The sequence below is a fragment of the Saccoglossus kowalevskii genome, chromosome 17, assembly GCF_978046115.1.
Source record: "Saccoglossus kowalevskii chromosome 17, keSacKowa6.1, whole genome shotgun sequence".
Classification (NCBI taxonomy): Eukaryota; Metazoa; Hemichordata; class Enteropneusta; family Harrimaniidae; genus Saccoglossus; species Saccoglossus kowalevskii.
Window position 1 is genome coordinate 20716956 of NC_140657.1, and position 24675 is coordinate 20741630.

Below are 24675 nucleotides of genomic sequence, written 5' to 3' on the forward strand. Positions count from 1 at the left end.
TTCTGGACTTCCAGTATTCAAAATAAATAACGTACACATAAAATGCGGTATGTGGTGCATTTGCAGCGCAACCCAACCACGTTTATTAAACAATTTCACCTCCTTGCGATGACTATTGTCAAATAAAAGTTATACATAAATAAAATTTGTCGATGTGTCGTCAGTGTTACATCCATGACTGAAGAACGTATGATTTTATGCATTTATATACACGTACATATCATATCATCTGGTTCATGCATCAAATGACCAAACACATAGGGTGAATTCACTCACTTAACAATTGGATGGCAATTATACGCTAATCAAATGCAATCACTTTAATATGTCATGCAACCATTCACTTAGATGAAATACTTTTTTCAATTTCGATTCCTTTTTTATGATTTTCAAGATCAATAATGTATAAGTGAAATAATTCTTACTTCTCCTTTGCAGTGTCAATGTTGATTATATTTTGCATCTAGACAAGCATTGAGATTCAAGTTGAGCTTGACACTATAAAACATTCATAACGTAAAACGTAAAAATTGATACGAGTAATTTGTGACATATTTGACGCATGTATATCATAAATAATAATAATAAATAGACCGGGTTTGAATGAAGTTCCAATTAAATAATTTGGTCCCCATTCATCTGCCCATTTGGACTCGAATTTCAGAACCCTCCAGGCAGAATTCATTCATTCTTTGCATGTGCTTAGTACTTCATGGTGGGAGGATGTGTACATGCAATAGGCCATCTGTTTTTTTTTTCAAAAATGTGGTATCGTCGATACGCTTTGTTATTTTTCGATCAATTTTACAATCTGATCAAAGATGACCGACTGGCAGCCATCTTTCTTTTTGGCCATATTACTCTGAGGCTTGTGTATCGTTTTCATTGATGTTTAGCACATATGTCATAAATGAGTAGATGTCTATATTGCGATTTGATTAAAAATGGCTGACTGGCAGCCGTGTTGTTTGTTAGCAATGTGATCTTTCACATGCTTCAACACTTGTTGTTTAAATTTGACAGGTGTACATCTGCAGGATGATTAGTTTTGTATTCAAATCAAAGATGTTGGTAATCATGCCCAAAATTTATGGCAAGCTTTTCTTTTATATTCAAGTTGACTTCATCTTGTATGGAGATTTGTCATTTTGAAAGTCGTTGCTTCAGCGGCAATTATGGAGGCAAAGCTTTGGTTTCCCCCACAGGCATTACGTGTAAAATAAGCCATACTACAGACCTTGTGGCGTATTTTGAGTTATACATGGCCTAATGATGAATGATATTTCCTCTCTCAGAAATGCATCTACCTGAATCAAATGACAGACAAAATGAACACCATTTTCAGATATCGCGTGTTTCTGGTGGAATTAGCACATGTCTTACGTAGATACATGTAGAATTTTATTCTTCACTTCCAATGATGTATATCGCATTTCCTCTTTTAGTAGCACATGCGTATATGCCTATAACGTTTATTTTAAGGATTTGGTGTAAATTAAATGCAATCTTTGGTTGATGGGTGTTTCTATTGGAGATGCGTTTCTAATAGCGCAAATATGGTAATCGCTTCCACTTTGTTACTCACTGGACTCTCAAGTACCTCTGCTGTCATCTAATTCGCTAAATCATCTTCCTCCATCTGCCGATATCTATCTTTGTCTGTCAACTTTCACATTTATGAAAACAGAATCATATTTCTGTCATGCCCTGGAAGCACGTGTTTTTACTCTTTTCTTGCTTTTTTTTTTATATATTCTGAAATTATCAATACAGGCATATTAGATTGGTTGTTTAACCTTTGGTTACCAAAGTCAACATCTGTCACCTTCCATAGAATATATCTGAATTATTAGGTTTTTTTTATTTATTTTTTTTAAAAATGTCATCATGACAAAATTAATACAAAATTATTAAAAATGAATTTGCAATACATAAAATACAAAAAAATCTGCAAAATGTATACAGATGGATTTTTTTTTTTCGTTTTTTTTCTGTCTTGTGAATGAGATTAGCTTTGGGATTTGTGTTTGCATCACCAGCGGTGGTTGCTGTATTAGCAAGAGTGCTGTTAAATTCTGTAAGATTAGTCTCTCTTCTTGATTGATTGAAACTCAGAGATGTTGCAATATCTCACATTTTTAGGGCCAATAAATGACATTGTCCAATAATGCATGGCGGTCGAAATATGATGTAGCAGATGATGTACCTGTCCCTGATTTTGCTGGGGAGGCCCGACACAAAATGGAAGAGCATGTATGATGCTGAAGAACAATAAAATAAAATTCTATCTCTTTTTAATTTATTCAATTCTTTTATTTATTCCATCATTCATCTATTTATTGTGTTTATTTACTAATTTACATGGAATTTAACAACAGGTATAAGAACTTATTTAAAAAATGATGCATTGAAGGAAGGAAAAATTGTTTGCGACATGACATGTACCGGTACAGAAAATGTGGTATGTAAAATAAACAATTAGTGCAGTAGAGAGTAATACAAGACGGTGTAATTTACATTTGCCCTAGTTTTTGTCATCTATGACATTAGTTTGTATGTACTCTGTCTGTTAAGCAGGTGTCTGCTTTTTCCAAGTTGATGGCTGGGTCTGGGCTTTTTCATGACAAATACATGTGCTTGTCTGCTTTTGTCTAAGAACTCCAAGCAAATGAATGGTAACTGAAGCAGGTGGTCGTTTCAGCGGCCAAGTCATTCCTGTGAACTAGGGCACCACATTTCCAGTTCTGTATTCCAAGGACATGAAATTCTGCTGCAGCTCTCTCTCTCTCTCAAGTACAGAAAATCTTTCTCAAAATCTCAACAGAAGATATTTTCTGTCATGGCGCCCTCTATAGTTAGAAGTTGGGTTATTCGCAAGCTTGAATATTGTCTTTGCTTTATGTCATTAGTAAATTGAGATTTTACTAACAATCTGAAGATAAATTAGTTGTATGACAAATTTTCATTATTTCTTGCTTTCCGTTCTCAATTATCATATTTACTAATATTCAAGAAATGAAAAAAGCACATGATTGTGATCTTGTAATGAAAATAACATGCTTCCAAAAACTTTGAAAAAAGATGCCCCCCTTGCTGAGATACAATGGACTTTCATGGCTTTCCTAGTATCGTGATGCCCCTGTCCTCCCTGATTTATGATAGACTCTCATGGCTGCCTCTAGTACTAATCATGATATGTCCCTCCCCCTCCCCCTCCCCTCCCTGAGTTGAATAGAAAAAAAGTGAACCTTTATTGCTATCATACCCCCTACATAAAGTTTAGATAAAAAATACAACAAGTAAAATATTGTGAAAAAAAAATAAAAATAACAATAGCAGTAAAACCCAAACAAGATGCTTGAATTTTTGCAAAATATGTGTATTTTCTGAAGCAGCTGGTTTAGGTTTTTCACTTTTAATTGAATGTTATTGTATATTAAAACAGTTACAAATATGTTTTGTCATATCGTTTATAATGTTTTCATCCCTTCATAATGATTTATTTCAGTTCACAAACTTAACATTTTCTATCAAAGATATGGAAGCCTCCCATGGCCTTTCCAAATATCATAATGCCCCCCTCTAAGATATGGAAGCCTCCCATGGCCTTTCCAGATATCATGATGCCCCCTCCTCTAAGATAAGGAAGCCTTCTATGGCCATTTCTAATATCATGATGTCCCTCCTCCCTGAGTTATGATGTCCTTCCCAGATATCATAATATGCCCCTCCCCCTCTCCGTAGTTTATGTGTTATTGCCTATGGTCTCAGTAAACAACTTTTAACAATAATGACCTCACTTTTATTGTCATCCTCAGCATAGAACCCTGCTATCAATTATAAATGATTGTGTGCATCTAGAAAATAGATTTCTAATTTGGTTTCTGGACAAAAATAACCTAAAATAATAATAATTGTAATAATACAAAAACATTTACAAGAATCCAGGTACCTAAACTCTGGAGAAAATAACAAAATTTCATGAATGGATAAGATAAAATTCAACTGTCCCCCCTAATCAAAATTGTTTTCAATTTCTATTTTCGAATAACATAACTGAAATTCTTTTTAGGTGGCAACACTATCACGTACTACCTGTATGGCCTTGAAAGTAATATTAAAATCTCTCAGTTGGTGCAAATGTCCTTCAGATTTGCATAGTTACGTAACCTTTCATGCCTATTTGGCTGCCTAGCTTGAAGGGAGTGAAGGACAGGTCAAATTACTGTATCTGAACCTAGCCACACATACATATGCTAATTTCGCGTCTGTTACCTCCTCTTATTGCTAGGGGGTGTTCGAATAAAAGAGGACCTTGAAGACAAGTGTTGTTGCAACCAAATGAGGGGAAGATCTTTTTTTTTTGTTGAGAAATAAGCTATTTGCTTCTGGTTTCAGGGCCATTTCTTTTATTTTAGTTTGCCCTCCAGCATGTCAACATGGTGGTTACGTAACATGCACTTGGACCTCAGCTTAGATAAAACATGTTGACAGACAAGTTCACTGAGAAAACACAAATGGTCTTGACTTTTTTCCCCAGCCCTCTGATAGCGATCTCCAATAAATGACCACAAATCCCGGATTGCATTCTCAACAAATTCAATAACATGTTTAAATTCACCAAATCTAAATAAATTTGTTTTGTTGGTAACTCATTCATAATAAATGACATCGTCAATGTTTTGGTTTTGTCTCTTTGCTGCCCTGAAAATGTTCTATGAAAAATGCTTGATTGATTGCAAAGACAAGTTTGAAAGCCATTTGTGAAATTAAGTGGTGTCCCTCTCATTTCCCCCAAGTTTGAAAATAAAAAAAAAAAACAATCAGTCTGCTGTGAAAGAGTTTTCACTTCATGTAGTAGTTTTTTATGATGTTGCATTTCCACACCTTTCTTAAATTTTGTTTTTCCCGAATAAATTGAGAATCAATCAATATACTACAGCTGCTATGGGTTTCCTATAATATTCTGCAATGTGAGAAGAATGGGGGGGGGGGGGGTTCAAGGTTACACCATATTGCCATTTTTATTGGGGAATTTGAACATTTTGTAAAATTCTTACTGATTGGCAAGGAGATTAGTAAAATCAACAAGGAGCAGCTTATCTGCCAATCAGGGGAAATGTTATAAGTATCTTATGAGCAGCTTTATACTCTGCTAGAGGTCAATACATTGTGAAATGATACATGTTATTTAATATTAACATTCCACAATTACGACCCCTTAGGTTGATTGTTATTTGCACCTGGTTACATAATTACATAATGTAACAGGATTTGTCTGCGCAAAAAATGAGAAGGTTATTTTGATGTATAAATAGAAATAGACAAGAACTTTGGACATGCAAGCACGTCTTACAGAAATAGAAACGTGACCAGCCTGAAATAAGATAAGCTAGTGTACATGCTTGCATTCATAAGAAGTTTCCACTGTCTTCTACTGTTTATGAGATTGGGCCAACTGGTCATGTGACTACATCTGACCAATCAAAATGTTCTCATTGAGCCATTTAGTCATGTGACTACATCTGACCGATCAAAATGTTCTCATTGAGCCATTTAGTCATGTGACTACATCTGACCAATCAAAATGTTCCCATTGAGCCATTTAGTCATCTGACTACATCTGACCAATCAAAATATTCTCATTTAGTCATGTGACTACATCTGATCAATCAAATGCTTTTTTATTTCAGTTGAAACATGTATGTCTTAGACCTTGATTTTCGGCTCAAGAGTCAAACTGGTCAGAAATGTGTAAATTCGTTCAGTAATAATGTTATTTGGGTGAAAAGTTGCAATACACAAGAAAGTTAGGTGAATAGTGTGAACATTGACTATTTAATATTTCAAGTTCTAACAAGGCTTGAACTTGAAATTGAACCAAAATTTGTAATATTTACAGTAATTGGGATTTTGAGGTAATGTCCCTCGTGGCATATGCTTTGGTACCCATGGTGATTTGAGGTGTTTAAAAAACTGAGGTGTAACAATTTTTTAATTTTGTGCTCAATATAAAACATTTTATGATTTTCTGTAAAATCAAATATAAACTAAGTGAAATGTGGAAAATTTATAATGTTTTAGGTTTTTATGATTTTCTTTTTACTTTTTTTTTCATTTAAAATGTGTATAATTGGGAAAATGTGATTGTTTTGGAACTAACATACTGTAGATAATCAACTTCTCATAAACTATAAATGAAGACAGTAGTGAATGAATTACGACAACTAGGCCAGGGTATTGTTAAGGGTCTTACTAGTATAGATACCGTACTGGCGCCCGCTTTCGACAACGGAGATGTTTTTTTTCTCTTTTTTTTTCGATCGGGGTATGTAGAGCTCCCTCATTGACAGAAATATTAGACGATAGTTTTATCCAATGTTTTGTTTTGTAATATATAGCACAAATATTTATGTAATAGCTTAGATGTTTTCAGCTACATCACTTAACCAGGTCATAGAGTCAAGGACATTACAGGCATGAGAATATCCCTCGCATTTCTTTTGTAGCGAGGATATGTTTCTTTAGTCCAGCCACTATCAACAGTTGTGAATACACACATTCTTGATAACATTTCTGAATACAGATTGTTTTATTGATTATTTTGTGTGCATTGTAATTTATTTGAATTTTTTTTTGGCATTTTAAAAAACATTTTAGATATTTTTTGGTTTATTTTAAAAATAGTTGTTTACTTTAAAATATACATAGACCCCTCTTCTCCTGATGTTACAATGGTGATAGCAATTTGCAAAAACTGTTTTCATGGCTGAAGGTTTTTAAAAGATGTATTGTCTTTTTTTTTTTAGCATTTTTAAAATGTTGATTTAATCAGATCTTTTTGATTTTGAATTTTAATCGTAAATGTTATGCTATACCGCCCTCACAGGCATATTTTCTCCGAAGTGGATTGCAGTTAGAAGAGTAATAAGATTATAATCTTGAAATCAGTGAAGTGAAAATTTGTAATTATCTAATAATTGTTACAATTTTTAATGCTACATTATCGTGGCAGTGATTGGTCGATTTTTATCGCACGCTTTGACGCGTACCTCATGTTTGAGATTACAAGAGTAGGTATCAACATCGGGTGGTTTGATGTACTGTGTGCTTAAATTGTTTCATTAAAGCGTTGGTTAACCCTGTAAGATTTATTTGTAAAATTATACAATGTTGAAGGCTGTAATGCAACAGGTGGAGTGCAATATCCTATTTGATTGTTTTTATGCAGTTTGGTTATGTACGTCAGTGCCGTCATTTCCCAATTTGGTCTTCTACGCAAGTGTCGTCATTCCTTGATCTGTTCATGTAATCCAGTGTTGTCATTCCCCAATTTAGTCATGCAGTTCACTGATTTTGTCAAGTAATTTGTTGTCACTGATCATGGTTTTGGTCATGTACGCCAGTGTTTTTAAAAGAAAAAAACATTGGAATTATTATTTCTTGTATTCATTTTCTGGAAGCCATAATAAACACTGTGAATTAATTGTTTTTGCGAGCTTTCCAAATTTACAAAAGATCTTTAGCAAATGAAAATATGCCTATTATTATTGGTCCAAAATAAAACGAAGAAACTATAGAAAAATACATGAAAATATTTGTGTTTTTTTGCGGGGTAGCAATCGAAATGTGGATATGAAACATCGCTGGGTTAACTTTTTTGGGGGGAACGCACAAACTTTTTCCACATCATCACACTTTTAATACCCCCTCATATGTACTGCCAATAAAAACAGTTATGGAGTTATAACTCGGTTTAATCATTTGAGATCTGGCGCGACAACCCACTTGACTCTTACCCGAACTCTTACTGTTTCTGACCTGCTTCACTACTCTAATGTGAATTGTTTACGTCCCAAAACTACGCATTTCGTTTGTGTGGCTATCCAGATGTAGAGTTCTCATTCTACGGCTTGGTTGACAACACAAGCAGATGAATTATTAGTGTTCAGTTCAAAGTAACATGTTTACTCCATGCAGTGAAAAGTGGTTTTAAAAGCCCACCACAACAGAAATGTACATACTTTTACCATGCTTACTATTACCTCTTACTGGAAAAAGTTACGTTGTCGGTGTAAGTTTATAGTCTTGAGTTCACGCACACCAGCAATTCTTACAAGGAGCATGACTATAGCAGCCACTGGATAATGCTTACAATGGTGCTGGCTCGCTGATAAGGCAATGTTTTGGTTGACCGCATATTTTCGTCTTATGTGTATATTTTCATTCAAATGATTAACAATTGTGGGTCATCTGAAAAGTCCTAATAATATAAACTTGTTGGAACATGGAGCTAATCTTGTTTTAGCCTGTCTGTCAGAACCAATGGAAATATTTCGAGTTGAACAACGAATACAAGTCACAATACAAACTGCTGTTAAATTTGATACGCATTTATGAGCCTGTCTACTTTGAAATAAGATAAACTACAAATACAATTGGCTATAGCATCCAAATTGAGGTTAGGATGCCAATACACTTACAACATTCTTTGCAAATGATCGCCGATGTCGCTTCCGCCATATTTAAACCCATTTATGTCACCGTAGCATGTTCTCATCTGATTTTACGTCAATGTAATTATTACATAATTAGCTACAACTGGGGCTGATACCTCATCTCCAAAGACTTAAGTTATGTGGGCTTAATGGAATACAAAAAACAGACATGAACACGATAATATATTCACTAATTGAACAAATATTTTGATGAGAATAACAGCATTTAGTTATTGTATATTTATTAAATCGGCATACATATTTTTTGTCTAGGTAAGGTGCAAAATGCACTACAAATTTGTGATATTTTGTTGTGCAAAATACTCATCAAAAGTAAATAAAAAGTAGGAATGCTCACACTAGTTTCAATGGACACTGTCGCATATATACAGCGTTGAGCACTAATCTGGTAGCCATTTTGAAATGCAAATTACCAGTAGTCAAAATTCATATGATGAAAGTTCATGAATTAAAAACATTCAGATGCTTCAACTTTTTCTTAAAGCCCCCAAATAATTGCCCAAATTTTATTTAAAAAAAAAAAAATTCTGAACAATTCAGGCATAGTTAAAATGAAGTGAGAATACACTATTTGGTGCTCATACCCTGCCTCCCCCTCAGAATAATGGTTTCTGTCAAAACCCATTCTGAGGATGGCCCTTTCTTATGTAACCATGGTAATGTAGGCTGAAATTAAAAATGTTTTTTATTATTTTTTTTCAAGGGAAGTGCAGCAACATAATTTTAGTGATGGCTTTATTCCTCTGAAATTTTAATGGTATTTGATGTTGAAATGGTAATGAATTTGACAATATATGAACACCCCCTACTGTGCTACCCATAAACCAATATTAAAAACATCATTGCATTATAAAAAAAAAAAATGAGACTGATTTACAAACTAAGCATGTAAAATTATATTTAATGTGGACTGAAATGTATAAATAGTATTATTACAAAGAATGTTTTTTTTTTTTTAATATTTACTGGTTTTATAATATTTGTGAGGTTGTGTGTTGTTGGTTTGTGACTAGCTAGCTAGCTAGTAAATAATTTTATTTATGTTGTTTATAGTAAGTGGAAATCTACATGTGCTCCAGGATATTGACCTTGTTTTCAAATTTCTATTACTGTGATTCAATCTGGCTAGCTGACTGTTGGCATTAACATTGTTACCATGGTGATGAACGTATTACTTACAACCATGGCGCCTGTCTTATGATGTCAAGTCATGTACAGTTTTATGTTCTAAGGGTTTGACCAATATAAACTCCGGGGTGGGGGAGATGAATAGAAAACTGCAAATTATTAAAATGTTTGTTTTAGTTTTCAGGAGAATTTTGCTGTGAAAAAAAATAGTTGTTTTTTAAATATAACTATTTTTTTTTCTGAAATTTTCCCTGTAACACCCCCCCCCCCCCCGAAAAAAAAAGTCATCTCCTGTGTGATGTTAATTTCACACATGTTTTTTTCTGTATTTTTTTATCCAAGCTTAAGAGGTCAATGAACCATGTCAATGAAGTAATATTCTAGCTTATTATATAGTTATAATTTAAAATTTTTTAACAATATATGTAATAAAAACATTCCTACAAAAATGTATGTTTTAAAATATTTGCACAATTTATTGTTGTCATGGCAACTCAACAGTATAGATGAACTACTTTTATTATAGTAATTTATTTTAATAAATTGTTAATAATATTTACATGCAGATTCTGAATTTATATTTTGACTGCAAAAGAGTCATTTTAATGATAGTACAAAGAAGTTAAAACCTTACATGGGAGGTTGTTTACCACGTGTACCGGGTAGGAATATTCCTAGAACAGTGTAACAGGAAATCAGAACGAAAATATAGCCGTTGACGTAAAAAAAAAATGTAGGCGTTGTGTAAGCTATGTACAGGTAGTGGCCCGTACTTTGGTATAGTAAACACCAACTGATAAATGCACTAAACGATAGCAGTAAACATTACAAGCAGAAAGGTCAACAGCTGAGAACAACTAATTAAAATACCTTTCTTCTGATTGGCTCCTGAGCGTGAAGTTGAATGTGTGTACTGTTATGTAAATTTGACCTGTTTGCTGTGTTGATCATGTGATTGTGGTGTAAGATAAGGCGGAGTGGGAAGGTGGATGACCTCTTTATGGCTCTTCATTCCAGAGCGTTAAATATTAACATAAAAAAGCAGTTTGCGAACTGGATGAATTGGATTGCGGCACTTTGTCGGTGTTTTATCAAGGGTTCACCTGCTGATGTGCTGGGGATTTCACAAACTGTTCTCGTAAATCAACGAGTTTCAGCAGTTTTAGTATTTTATTGCAGCTTGTCTTTTTTCCTCTCATTGGATATGAAGCGATGCTTATGGCTGAATTTCGTTTCATTTCTTTTTCATATATTTTTTAATTATATATATAATTATTACACCTTTTTGACAAACTTTATTTTGAATTAATTATCCTCATCGCTATTAATTATTTATTTATTTTATATTTAATGTCAACCGCAAATGATTTAAAAAATGACCATAAATTTTGAGTCCCATGAAACCATACTATAGTGTAACAATGTTCGCCATTCTCTAAATAAGGCCAAAGAAAATTCCTGTTAGATTTCTGACCCTAGCAACGGTTGCTACCCCGGCCCCATGGGATAACTCTCTCAGTGCGTCATCCCAACATATGCGGTAATTACGCCATTGTTTTCAGGCTTACTTGATATAATCTGTTTATGCCTCAGTAGTAAACAGGTACCAGCTTGTATTGTTGTTTTTTTCTGAATAACAAGCAAAGCAATTGTTACATATCATGTTTGTTTGAAATATTTTTACTTAACAGCAACAGAATTTTTTTTTTTTTTCTTGAATAGAACAAAAAATTTTGTGAGAAATTGGTCAATTTTGAATGAATATTTTTTCGTAACCATTCAACCAAAGTCAGTTTCATCATCATTCACAAAATTTAATTTTTTTTTTATTTTATTTTTTTTCCACAAAAACTGTGATCAAAAATTATACCGGTAGTTGAAAATTAAATTTAGGAGTCATTCATTATGTCTTTTATATTAATAATTTATAATTTTTTTGGAAAAACATAAATTTCCGACTTACTGCTGACTAATTTTGCCAAGAAAAAAAAAATCATCAAACTTATAGTTAAAAAAAAAAAAAAGTAACGTAATAAAAATATTTTTGTTGAAGGGATAATTCGGTGAAAACATTTTTTTCTGTATTTTACAGTCAACAAAGCAAAAGTCAGTAAAAAAAAAACTCCCAAATTAATTCCAACTAAAATGAAGTATTTTATAGTAAAAACATTCAGCCACTGTGATTTTTCAATTTTTATTATATTTTATTTTGTTTTTTTATTACATCTCAGCTTTAATTGATTCGCTTTATTTCAATTCAGCATAATTATGTATTTATTATTTTTTTTATTATTATTATTAAAAGTGGGTTTGAGAATTTGTGTTCCCTTGCCAAATAAAAAAGCATATAAATTCATGTATTAAACAGATACTATCATCACACATAATTTCTTTTTAAATTAGTCTTGACACTAACTATTAATTTTATTATTTTGGGGAATAATTTGAAATTCCCAATAATACTGTTTTAGCTTTTAATTAATTAATTAAGATTGTTTTATAGATTTCTAATGGGACCAAAACAATGGGGATGATTATATTACCTTTCAAGTCTGACTGTTGTGAACAACTCCCACGCTTCAAAAAAAACAAACAAGAAAACAGTGTAGCGTAACTTGAGCAAAGGAAAAACGTGCCCTACGTATTATAGGGAAATCTCCTGTGATCTTAGTATTGTGTCAGTTGAAAAGGATGGTACGTAGCACCAACTTGTTAGATCTGTTTACAGGTGTAGAAGTAGAGTTGGCGCGGAGCCAATGGATATGTAAATCTAGTACGCTCGTGAACAAAACAAGCTAAATACGTAAACTGTTTATCCCATTCACAGTCGATGTCTCTCTCTCCAAGCGGAGCAGGAGATTGTTATTTTTTCTTGTGGGTGGGCAAGTTTGGGGTGGGGTTTTTGACGCACATGGATTGGGGATTCTGTTTTTATTTTTTTGTCTTTTGTATGGGGGGGGGGGGTGGAGTACCAAAATGTTGTTAGCCATAGTGAATATTTTATTTCTCAATTGGTTGACTTGGGGATGAATCAATTGTTGGTGTAAAGCTTATACAAGGTTGTACATTAGAAGGATTGATGGTGGTATAGCCGTGAATTAAATTAACACACAATGGACACATTGGATACAATAGATTGGTTTCAATAGGATCAAATTTAAATGAGAGTGGATGCGAAACATAACGTATGCCAACAAAATAACATGTTTTTCACATGTGATGAAATATAAATAGACCGACGCATGATTCATTGTACTAACAACAAACACGAGTATACTCAATGATACTAACGCATAATAATACTAACGCAACCATACCAATGTAACAAGAACACTGACGAGTGTACATTAGGGTCTGAGCGTCCATACCATCACGGCTTGCAGGTTTTACCTGGAAACCTCTTTGGACTACAAACCACACTTATGTCACGTTTTTTTTTGTAAGACAATGCTGCCTGGCTATGAGCTACGAGTAGTTAAATGCCTTAAAGAAACCGACAGCCGTTAAAATGTCACATTTGACCTTCATAACGTGATAAATTAACATCGGTAACTGTATGATGGGAATAAATAAATATACATTTCAGTTTAATATTTAACTCTTTCGTAACATTTGATGAATTTTTTTTTTAAATAATTGTATACATAAGGGATTTTATATCCAAGGATTTTTATGTTTGTCTTCATTATCGTATTTACTCGCATAGACATGCATATACATAACAAGAAGTGTTTATCAAAGAGACATAGTTCTCGTGTTACTTATCAACATTTTAAATTGTATATTTTATCTTTAAATATTTTTTTTTTTTTTTTCAAATTTCAACGAGTCCATTAATTCTAATTTAATTCACCAACTTTAGTGTTATTAATCAATGATGGTAAACACTACATCAATAGATTCATCTACTAGTATCTAATAATAATAATAGTAATAATAATCATGTTATTTTTTCAGGTGATTATAAGGCCAAACAAATTAAATGTTTTGTTTCTGGTCAGCGTGTGTTTTAGTTTGAAACAGGGCCAATCACACCCAATTTTTTCTGGTTTCAGCAAAAATAGCATAAAAATAGAGGGAAAAAAAGGCAACAAAAACAATTTTAAAAGGATCCTCATCACCTTGTTTTTTGAACATCTCTAATTCTAATTCCAAGTTGTCATTTAATACCTTATTCAAAATTATTATAAATAAATGCCATTTTGTTCAGTTGCGCATTATCAAAGCCCGCTTACTGTGCTTGTTTACTTTGAATAAATTATGCTTAAATTAAACATAATGCTACTATGTAGTTTTTGCAATTGTTTTGTTTTTAATTCAACGCATATGTCACTCAGCTTATTTCCGTCAACAAGATGTTTGTTGTTTCCATGTCAACAAGATGTTTGTTGTTTCCATGTTAATGATGGTATACAATATGCGCAGTTGTTGATTCGAAGATTTGAGAGAGATCGGTATCAGTGATTTATTAATGAGTTAAATATTAGTACCCACCAGTTCACAATGTCATATTTAATGTTTTGTTCCGGAAAAATTTTTTTCTTCTCCATGTGCTCATTATTATTTTATTCTGTGGATGGGTTTATTTTGTTGTAACAATACCATTTTTTGATTTTTTCAATTTTGTAATGTTTGTAGTGTATCTATGCATTTCATGTACTGTGGAATACTTTATTTTCGCTGGAATTAATTTTCGCTGAAAAGGCTTTTTGAGCATTTTGTATGGAATTTATTTTCACTGATTTTTGATGAGTTTAATGTGAAATATAGGAAAAAAAGTATATTCGCTGGATTTTATTTTCACGGAATCATCACTTCAGCGAAAATAGCGAAAATAAATTCCAAGCGAAAATAAAGTATTCTACAGTAATGTATATTTCAGTGGGAATGCTTGGGAATAAAAAAAAAAGTTATGTGTATTTTAAAACTAGATGATGTCACTTGTTTGGCAGATTTATCGAATGAGGAATTGTTTTCATTGAATTAACATTACAACTGATGAAAGCCTTCATGATCTGTTGATGTCTATTCTAAGTGATTATAGGGAATGGGGAATGAAAATATAAAGCTAATATACAATTCTTAATTTATTATTTTTTTTTTTTTTTTAATAGTTAACACCAGAAGAAATTGAGCGCATCATGAGTGGAGAGGAGTTTGAACAAGATGGATGGAATTATCAAGGAATCAACGGGAACATCAGCCCCACACGAAGTGACGGATTGTCTGAACAACCATCTCCAACACTTAGCAACCCCATGTCCGATACCATAGAGAACATTTCCTCTGACTCTGATATGGCCAACCGCTATGATGGCGAGACGTACGTCCAACACATTGAGCAGTTGATGTATGCCGAGCAGCAGGAACCGTTAAAACTCCCGTTTACTTTCCCGGACGGGCATATAATCACGCATACTGAACTCTTTGAACTTCTCTGCAAGTTTGCTGACCAGATCCTCTTCTATCAGACGGCATGGGTGAAGCGGCTGCCATTCTTTCGTGAAGTGCCCATTAAAGACTTCACACTCTTGCTGAGCAAAACCTGGCACGAGAATCTGATCCTGACGGCCGCCTGTAACCACCGCCGGAAGATCTTTAACGAATTGTCCCGGGTGACTCGACGATACCAACCCAGTGAGGAAGAGCTGAAACACTTCCCTCAAGAAGGTATGGAGATAATGGAGCGAATGGTTGTATTGGCATCTAAGTTTCAACAACTCAATATCACCCCAGAAGAGTATGTCTGCATGAAAATTGTAAATTTTCTCAATCCAGGTATGTTAATTGTTATGATTTTTACTTTCACTGTATCATAGATCAAATCAATTGAGCTCTTGAACCAGATTTCCTAATCCTATGGTGTAGGTTGAGGATCAATGTTGTATATGTATGAATATAATGTATTGCAGTTGTAAAAGGAACCACATTAACAAAGATTGAGATTAAAGAGAGTGACTTACCAAACCTGTTTTTAGCTCCACTGTCGACTTTGTCGAGCGGAGCTTATCATATGAGTGATTGTCTGTCGGAGTCCGTCGGCGTCCGTGTCAATGTTTTACATTTTCGACTTCTTCTTGAAAACTACAAGTCTGAATGCTTTGATACTTGGTGTATATGTACCTTGGGTAGACCTCTCTCAGATTTGTTCATTTCATGATGATATCTTCAATTCTCTAATTTTGGTGAATATTTTTGTAATTTTTGGTAAAAAGTGATATTTTTGACTTCTTGTTAAAAACCGCAAGTCCGATTGCTTTGATATTACATATATAGGTACTACATGTGGACCTCTCTTAGATTTGTTCATTTCATGATGATATCTTCAATTCTCTAATTTTGGTGAATATTTTTGTAATTTTTGATAAAAAGTGATATTTTTGACTTCTTGTTAAAAACCGCAAGTCCGATTGCTTTGATATTACATATATAGGTACTACATGTGGACCTCTCAGATTTGTTCATTTCGTGATGATATCTTCAATTATCTAATTTTGATGAATATTTATGTCATTTTTGGTCCGATTGCTATACATACTATACATATTGTTCATTTTCTAATGATATCTTCAGTTCTTTAATTGAAATGTGCATTGCTAACAGCGGAGCTATCTCAGCCGAGAGGCTGCTTGTCTATTGTAGTCTTTTACCATTTCACCACCAGTTCCCTCTTTTCATTACAAACTCCTTCAGAGGATTGGAAAAAAAATAGCCAAATTTTTGGAGTAAAAACTTGAAATTGACTCACATTTTGTCTGTTGGCTCCAAAATTAGGGTTCATTTCAAGAAATATTGAAGAAAAAAAGTGCAGAAAAATTTGGGCAAGAAAGGTGGTGGTGAACAGGTTGAGGCGCAAGTCTACTAATTCGTTGATTTCTCATGGACAACAGTTTTAACATTTGATTCAATGTCCCAACTTCAAAACTTTTGTTAACAAGTAATTTGTGAAATCCGGACAAAAATATATCGGTCAAACCACAGCCAGATCACATGCATATCCGATCACAGTCAAGTCAGTGTGACTCAAAACTCACAGCCTGATGACGTGCATGTCAGATCACGAAGACCAATGATTGTCAACATTTTTATTGGTCCAAACAAATCTGAACACCTCAAAATAGCTTGTCAAATTTGCTAAATCTTTTTTTGAGGTAGCGAGAAACGTGATGTTAACACATTGCCTGTGGAAAGCCTCTATGAAGTGCCGAAATAAGTCGGTAACAAACTGCATCAGCAGGCAATGTGTTGATCATGCCTCATCTCTATAACTCTGTCAAGTTATACTTATGTGTACTCTTTCGCTCCTTTCGTTCACAGATGTTGAAGGTATAACAAGCCCTGAAATTATTGAGCAGATCAACAAGCAGTACTGGTACGCATTCCAAGACTACACCGAATCACGCAGCAGACACCATCCCGGACGATTCCGTGAGCTGATGATGTGTCTTCCTGAGATACGCTATACAGCCAGCAAGATGCTAGATATCCCCGTGGAGCAGATGCCGCTCCTTTTCAAAGCCATTATGCATGCCTGTAACATCCAAGTCCCTGAGAATCCGTATCCCCCGCCGGTCTAAAACCAGTGGTGGATGAGGACCATTGTTGCCGAGGGTAACAACTAGACATGGATGTAGGGATTAGTTAGAATGATTCAAAGCATGGATGCTGGGAAGAGAATCTATTGGTCAGCTGATCTTTTTGGGTGCTTGCTCTTATTTTGTATTGATATAAAATATCGCAAATTTATCATTGATTTTATTGAGATTTATAGATATTTAGTGCTTTTCTTTTTACAATGCAGAAATCTCTAAACAAAAGGGAAACCCTTTTAAAAAAATTTATTTTTAGTAAAAAAGCTTTAGTTTTTTTATTATATATAATAGTGAAAAAAAGCTAATTTTTTGGAAAAGGGGAATACCGGGGCAGTTTAGCGCCCTTTTTCATTCCTGCATGGCATTGATGAAGTACATTGTTGGCTTGACAACCAGCATTTTGGAGAAACAAAAAAAACAAAGAGCACAGAATTTTTTGCAACAACGTCTATAAAATTAGATAGTATTAATAGCAAAGTTAGTAGCTGGACGGGACAAGGCATTTTTCTCTTTATTTCTAAAAAATGTAATGAGTACATACCGTTTTATTCTATAAAATTGAACAAATGTGTAAACTGGTTTACGCAGTTTCTGATCAGTTGGATGATGTCGCAAAGAGTTTTTTTGTTTTGTTTTTTAACACAAACTCTAACAATTTGTTTTTGTTACAGATGGCATTTTTTCTTGGAGCAAAAAAGTGAAACTAATTTAAAAAAAAAAAAAAAAAAAAAATTAAGATTAAACGCTGTTGTAAATAATCTGGATATTTATTTAACATTCTCACTGTGGTAAGACTGTATGTTTAACAATCAATATTGTGGTTCCAAGATTTCCACCATTTCCCAATCAATTTTATCCATTCTATACCAATATCTGTATTTTAAAACTTTACTAATGTGGAAATCAGATTATTGGCATACTTTTTTTTTTTAAAAGTTCATGTTGGAAAATGAAATGTTATGGCATATTTGATACGTTATCCGCTATGTGGTTGCCATGCCATCTGTCGTCTGTTACAATCTGACTTATCATTATTCCTTAAAATCGTCTGCCATGCCATTTTATTCAGGACAACAACAAAGTAAACCATAAAATCATCCTTGTTCACCGAAATTGGATAGTTGGGATATCAGTGGTCATCTTGGAAAAGTCGTTAACCCTTTAAACACCGAAGTGAACCCTTGTCACAGTTTACAAATTAAACTTGCATAATTTTTCTATATTTTTTCAAAATTTATGATTAAAGTTCAAGTAAAAGGAGGTTAATCGGTCCAAAATTAAATTTGCCAGCGGTAGCGTTAAAATTTGCTGGAGGGGGGATAGGACTTGTGGAGTTCAGAGGGTTAAAGACAAAACTGTAAAAGTAAGAATGGGGTGAGTCAAGCTTGTCATGTTGTTTTATTAGTTAAGGGAAGAAGGCAATTTTTCTGCCTATTATTCAAGATGAATAATCTGTTGTAATTTCATCTACCAAAGAGCACATTCTACTTTCTAATAATTATATATTGGGGGTGTTTTTTTTTTGCCAACTGTACAAGTACCATTATCGCTTCAGTTGAACGGTTGAAAGTGCATTGTCTCGAAAATTGACTGTAAGTCTTTAATTCCAAAATATTACCCTTGTTTATCCGAGTAATAACCATGAATTTCACATTTTGTTGGTACTTTTACTATTTTTTCCAATAGTAAAATGCATAACGCAAGGTTAAATTTCAGTCGGTGGAAAACTTGTCATTACTTGTCTATGTTAAAATACTGTACCATATTTGCTCTATTAGAAGCGCATCTCCAATAGAGTGGATATAAACCCAAAATTGAATTTGTATTGGTTGAACGCTGTAACTTGAGTAAGCGTATGCGCTACTAATAGAGCGAAAACATTATCTGGGATATCCATTGCCGCTAATTAATCTGCCATACTATTGCAACTAAATTTACACATACACGATATATATGGATCTTTTAGCATCATGTTATTAAACCTAATTTGGTTTTTTTAGCAGATTTGTCGTCACTGTTTGACAGTTCAAATTTTGGAAATCAAATTTTCCAGACATTCCCTTCAATGCGTATATGGTTCTTCAGAAGAACAAAATATTACAATAATGCGATAATATTGTTGTGCAGTGTGGTGTATTTGTTTGCGATTTCTTTTTCACAATAAGAGTACATGTGGGGAGTGGAGTGGCATCTTTAAGTATATCGCCACACAATAAGCAAATTATAGAAGTAGTTGGCGCTAATTCATATTTTTTTCTCTAAGAAATACACTAGAAATAAGTATTACCATCTTTTATAAATGAATATAACTAAACTGCAAAAAACTGTTGCCAAATAACACCACTTTACCCTTCTCCATTTACTCAGAAACAAAAACAGTGCCTCATTTGACCCTTGACCCTTGAACTGTGATCAAGAAAGCTAGACTCTTGTCAGTTCTTTTCTCTTGAATTTGTAATAAAAGTATATAAAAAAAAATACATCTCATAAATTGGATTTACATTAAAACATTAAACAACATTTTAATGAAATCATGAGCAAAAAGCAAAACTTTGGTACTATTAAATTGTTCCTCCGTGGATATGTTCAGATGCTGTTCATTTCACGTTAAAGTAAATTATTAACAAAAGTCTGGGTTGAAAGAGCTTTATTAACTGGATTAACTTCGCTGCCATACAAAATGCTGCTTTATTTTAGTTTTGTAAATTTTTTTTTTTTTAAATATTGTTTCAGTTACTGTAGGTGATTTATTGAAGTTTACCAGGCAAGCTTTTGTAGACATTACCTGGTTTCAGGAGACTAGAGCCAATCTTTGTTCATATCACCCACTAAAGTAAAAAAAAAAAAAAAATTGTTTTTTACTTTATATTGTACCGCTGAAAATTGGCTCAGTTATTCACCCTGTTATTCTATCCACCTCCCCCCAGAAATGAATGGTTGATGCTATACACAACTTGAATATGGAGTCCTTGTTCTTCATTTACTGGTACTATCTTCACTCCCCTGCAGACAGTGGATTTTTCGTTATGCTCATTTGCATTAATTTGAAGTCAAATTATTTCTTTTTTTTTGAACACCAAATCAAGTTTTGTCATTTTTTCACTAAAATGAACCAGCATCATTTTTTTTTTGATATATTTTTTTAATATTTTGATAAAAATGCATAGCCTTTGGAAATTTGGTCAAAATTGTTTTAAAATGAAACAAAAATACATAAAAATGCACAAAAAGTTGATGGTGTTCAAAGCATTAAGATGAATTTTCGCAAATTGAATAATTTTGTCTTTAATATTGACATTTATTTGGAGTTGCCGAAAAAAAAAATCACTTTATTGTTGAGATTTGTATTTTAGAGCGTAATTAGCGTAATGAACCATTGCTGGATAAAGTGCTCTCACTAATGGGGAAAGGGTGCTCTCTTGTGCTTGTGATAGTGACAGTTTTTCTCTGAAATAGTGAATACCCTGAAATACTAACGAAGTCTATGTTTACAGGTAACTGCGTATATAATACGTTTTGTATAGAATACCCAACTATTCAGTGTACTTCCTGTGGCTTTAATATTGAATCACAAATATATAGGCGTAGCATGGAAATAGTTGTAACAAACACGCGATAATTGCAGACTTTGTCGATAAAAGTTTGTTTGTAACATAGATGAATCCAATCTTATGGGAGTAGGTGTGTTGAAATGTTGTGAAAATACATCTTTCTGTAAGAATGTCAAAATTTCTGTTTTAAGATCAGTTTCAGTTGACCTGGTGTAGCATTCCAGGAATCTGGTACAATTTGTTTGTTTTTCTGATCCCAAAAATCAACCAGGATTTTGGTCAACAACTTATAAGCAAGCTTAATTTTCGTCGCTTTTTTTTTCTTTCTCCCAAGATAATTTTTCTCACAAATACCCATTCTAAGTGAATTAATTGTGTCAAAAACGAACCAGAATTGTTAAGGAATGAAAAATTCAGTTTGTGTAGATTTGATGAAAACAAAAAATCGAAAACAGATTTTGTTACTATAACTGGTGACTGTGTACATTTCTTGCTGTATAATCGATAGCTACGCTGCATCTGATCATTAATATTATAAAAAAAAAAAGTATTTTCTGAAATGTAACAGCAAATATTGGCATAATATATATATAACATTATCCTACTACATTATCTCTCTCAATGAAGACTGTGAGGCAGTTTTTGTAAATACTTTTTTTGTGTAGTTGGTTATTCACATTTTTAGAAAATTTGAATTGTAGTTGTCTATAAAAGGTCGCAACAAAAATATGGTATCAAATACCATACAAATATTTCAGTATAGCTTTGTTTCAAATGGTAATGTTTTGATTGTAGTCATAGTAACCAACCTTAGATGGTTGTAAAACATGTGAGGGACTTTACGGAACTTAGTTCTGGGAGAGACCAAATAAATTCAAGTAATTTTTTTTTTCCTGTTATATTGCCTCAGTGATTCGATAATAGAACTTGTTCTTTAAATAATGTACAAAAACACTAGCAATACTATACACTGTATCCAGATGTTTGTTTTCACGTTATAGAAATTTAAAAAATACAAAGCAAAAAAAAACAAAAAAAACATACAGAGTACCTAAATATGCTTGATTACAGACTGATATGGTAACTACGGTAACAAAATGGAACAGGAAAACAAAATCAAAGTAACATAGGATGAGTGATGGGTAATGTTATGTAAATTCTGAATTGGTTGTCATGGTTTTATGGGGTTTATTAATTAAGCGCAGAACTTGCAACATATCATTTTGTTATGACTCGAAGATCGGTACACAGTTTTGTTTCAGCTTTTTTTTCCCTACTTTCCATTCAAAATTTCTCACACAAAGAAACAGGCATACCTTTTTGAACTACGAAACCCAGATTTTCATAATTAAGCATTAGTTTATAGTTGATAGCAGTTAATTCATTTGACAACAATTTCATAACTTTTAAAGCTTGCAACTGGTGCATTGTGGGGGGTAAATAAATGCGTGAGGTTCCATTACACAGTTTGAAACTTTTTAAATCAGCATAGTCGTTGAACCGTTCAATATGGCTCCCGTATTTGCACGTACAACGACTACAACTGTTTAAAAGAAGTTCAGTGTACAGGAAATGGGATGTTTCAATGTTAACACCAGATTGGTTTCAAAAGGGAATTATTGTACTATTTTTCATTGGAACCTTGCACTGTATTTTTTTTTTAACTTCCGATAATCCTACTGCCGATTTTCTTTTAGTGTATTACACATAAGACCACAAAGTGCCTGTCAGTGAAGGGAGATCAGTCAAACTGCCCATCTCCAAGCCAAATGTACAACAACCGAAATTAATTTATTTTGTTTTATGGTGTGCATGTAAATATGCCAGGCACAATCAGAATCATGCATAAATGATTTAACTGTGATAGGAAACTATTTAAAAAAAAAATACTTAAAAGTATATCAGTTTTTAATACAATGTTCTGAAAGAAAATTGGCAGACTATCAATAGTAAGATCCCAAGATGGCTTCCAATTGACCCCCTAGTTTGTATGCATTTTCAACATTAAATTTGATTCAGGCTGCAACAACCAATAGAAAATAACCTTGTTATTGCTGAGATGCAATCATGCAAAAACCTAGGGGGTCTTTTATCCAGAGCTCATTTTGAATGTTTGAGAGTCACTGGTGGTTTTGCAGCAAACAAACTATGATTTGTATTTGTGTGACTTCTTGTGGTGTACTTTTAAATGTCATTTGTAGAAGCTATTTCCTAAGAAACGTCTTTTCTCCATTCTGAGTTCTAAAAGAGCTTCATATGTAAATCTAATTTACATGATGGTGAAGTACTTGCATATGTAAATATAATTTACATAAATAGTGCATGATGGGTAATAGTTTTATGAAGGGAGAAATGATGTTTAGGGGTCTTAGAATTGATAACATTTATTTTTAAGGAAGAGGCTGGTATTTCTCGCATATGCAATAAAAAGATCCTTATCTGATGAAGAAGTTGTCTGTTTTTATTTATTTATTTATTTATTTATTTACATTTTCCTGACGATTGCCTTTGATGCTGCTTCAAAGTTCAAGTCATGTTTTATAAACCACGAGTAAGGCTGTCAAATGAAAGTGAAAATACAATGTGGGCCTCAAAATTGAAGCTTTGTACTTGTCTGCCTTCATTTGTTTTAGGGATTAAATTAAACCTCTGTACCTTGAGTGTAGTTCCAGAAAGAAGTTGAGTGTGACCTCAGAGTTAGTACTCTAGTTGAGTGTGACCTCAGAGTTAGTACCCTAGTTGAGTGTGACCTCAGAGTTAGTACCCTAGTTGAGTGTGACCTCAGAGTTAGTACCCTAGTTGAGTGTGACCTCAGAGTTAGTACCCTAGTTGAGTGTGACCTTAGAGTTAGTACCCTAGTTGAGTGTGACCTCAGAGTTAGTACCCTAGTTGAGTGTGACCTCAGAGTTAGTACCCTAGTTGAGTGTGACCTCCGAGTTAGTACCCTAGTTGAGTGTGACATCAGAGTTAGTACCCTAGTTGAGTGTGACCTCAGAGTTAGTACCCTAGTTGAGTGTGACCTCAGAGTTAGTACCCTAGTTGAGTGTGACCTCAGAGTTAGTACCCTAGTTGAGTGTGACCTCAGAGTTAGTACCCTAGTTGAGTGTGACCTCAGAGTTAGTACCCTAGTTGAGTGTGACCTCAGAGTCAGTACCCTAGTTGAGTGTGACCTCAGAGTCAGTACCCTAGTTGAGTGTGACCTCAGAGTCAGTACCCTAGTTGAGTGTGACCTCAGAGTCAGTACCCTAGTTGAGTGTGACCTCAGAGTTAGTACCCTAGTTGAGTGTGACCTCAGAGTTAGTACCCTAGTTGAGTGTGACCTCAGAGTTAGTACCCTAGTTGAGTGTGACATCAGAGTTAGTACCCTAGTTGAGTGTGACCTCAGAGTTAGTACCCTAGTTGAGTGTGACCTCAGAGTCAGTACCCTAGTTGAGTGTGACCTCAGAGTCAGTACCCTAGTTGAGTGTGACCTCAGAGTCAGTACCCTAGTTGAGTGTGACCTCAGAGTCGGTACCCTAGTTGAGTGTGACCTCAGAGTCGGTACCCTAGTTGAGTGTGACCTCAGAGTCAGTACCCTAGTTGAGTGTGACCTCAGAGTTAGTACCCTAGTTGAGTGTGACCTCAGAGTTAGTACCCTAGTTGAGTGTGACCTCAGAGTTAGTACCCTAGTTGAGTGTGACCTCCGAGTTAGTACCCTAGTTGAGTGTGACCTCAGAGTTAGTACCCTAGTTGAGTGTGACCTCAGAGTTAGTACCCTAGTTGAGTGTGACCTCAGAGTTAGTACCCTAGTTGAGTGTGACCTCAGAGTTAGTACCCTAGTTGAGTGTGACCTCAGATTTAGTACCCTAGTTGAGTGTGACCTCAGAGTTAGTACCCTAGTTGAGT

At 33.9% G+C, this 24675-nt stretch overlaps 1 protein-coding gene across 3 annotated transcripts in view; it reads left to right on the forward strand.

Moving 5' to 3' along the window:
- The window catches only part of LOC100370992 (nuclear receptor subfamily 6 group A member 1-like), a 126412-nt gene extending 103172 nt beyond the window's left edge, over positions 1 to 23240 (forward strand). For all 3 annotated transcript variants that reach the window (XM_085492133.1, XM_085492134.1, XM_085492135.1), the window contains 2 exons: positions 14762 to 15425; positions 16965 to 23240. In XM_085492133.1, the coding sequence (XP_085348259.1) occupies positions 14762 to 15425; positions 16965 to 17224 (924 nt within the window). In that variant the 3' untranslated portion in view covers positions 17225 to 23240. The remainder of the gene's footprint in view (positions 1 to 14761; positions 15426 to 16964) is intronic.
- The last annotated feature ends 1435 nt before the right edge of the window (positions 23241 to 24675 follow it).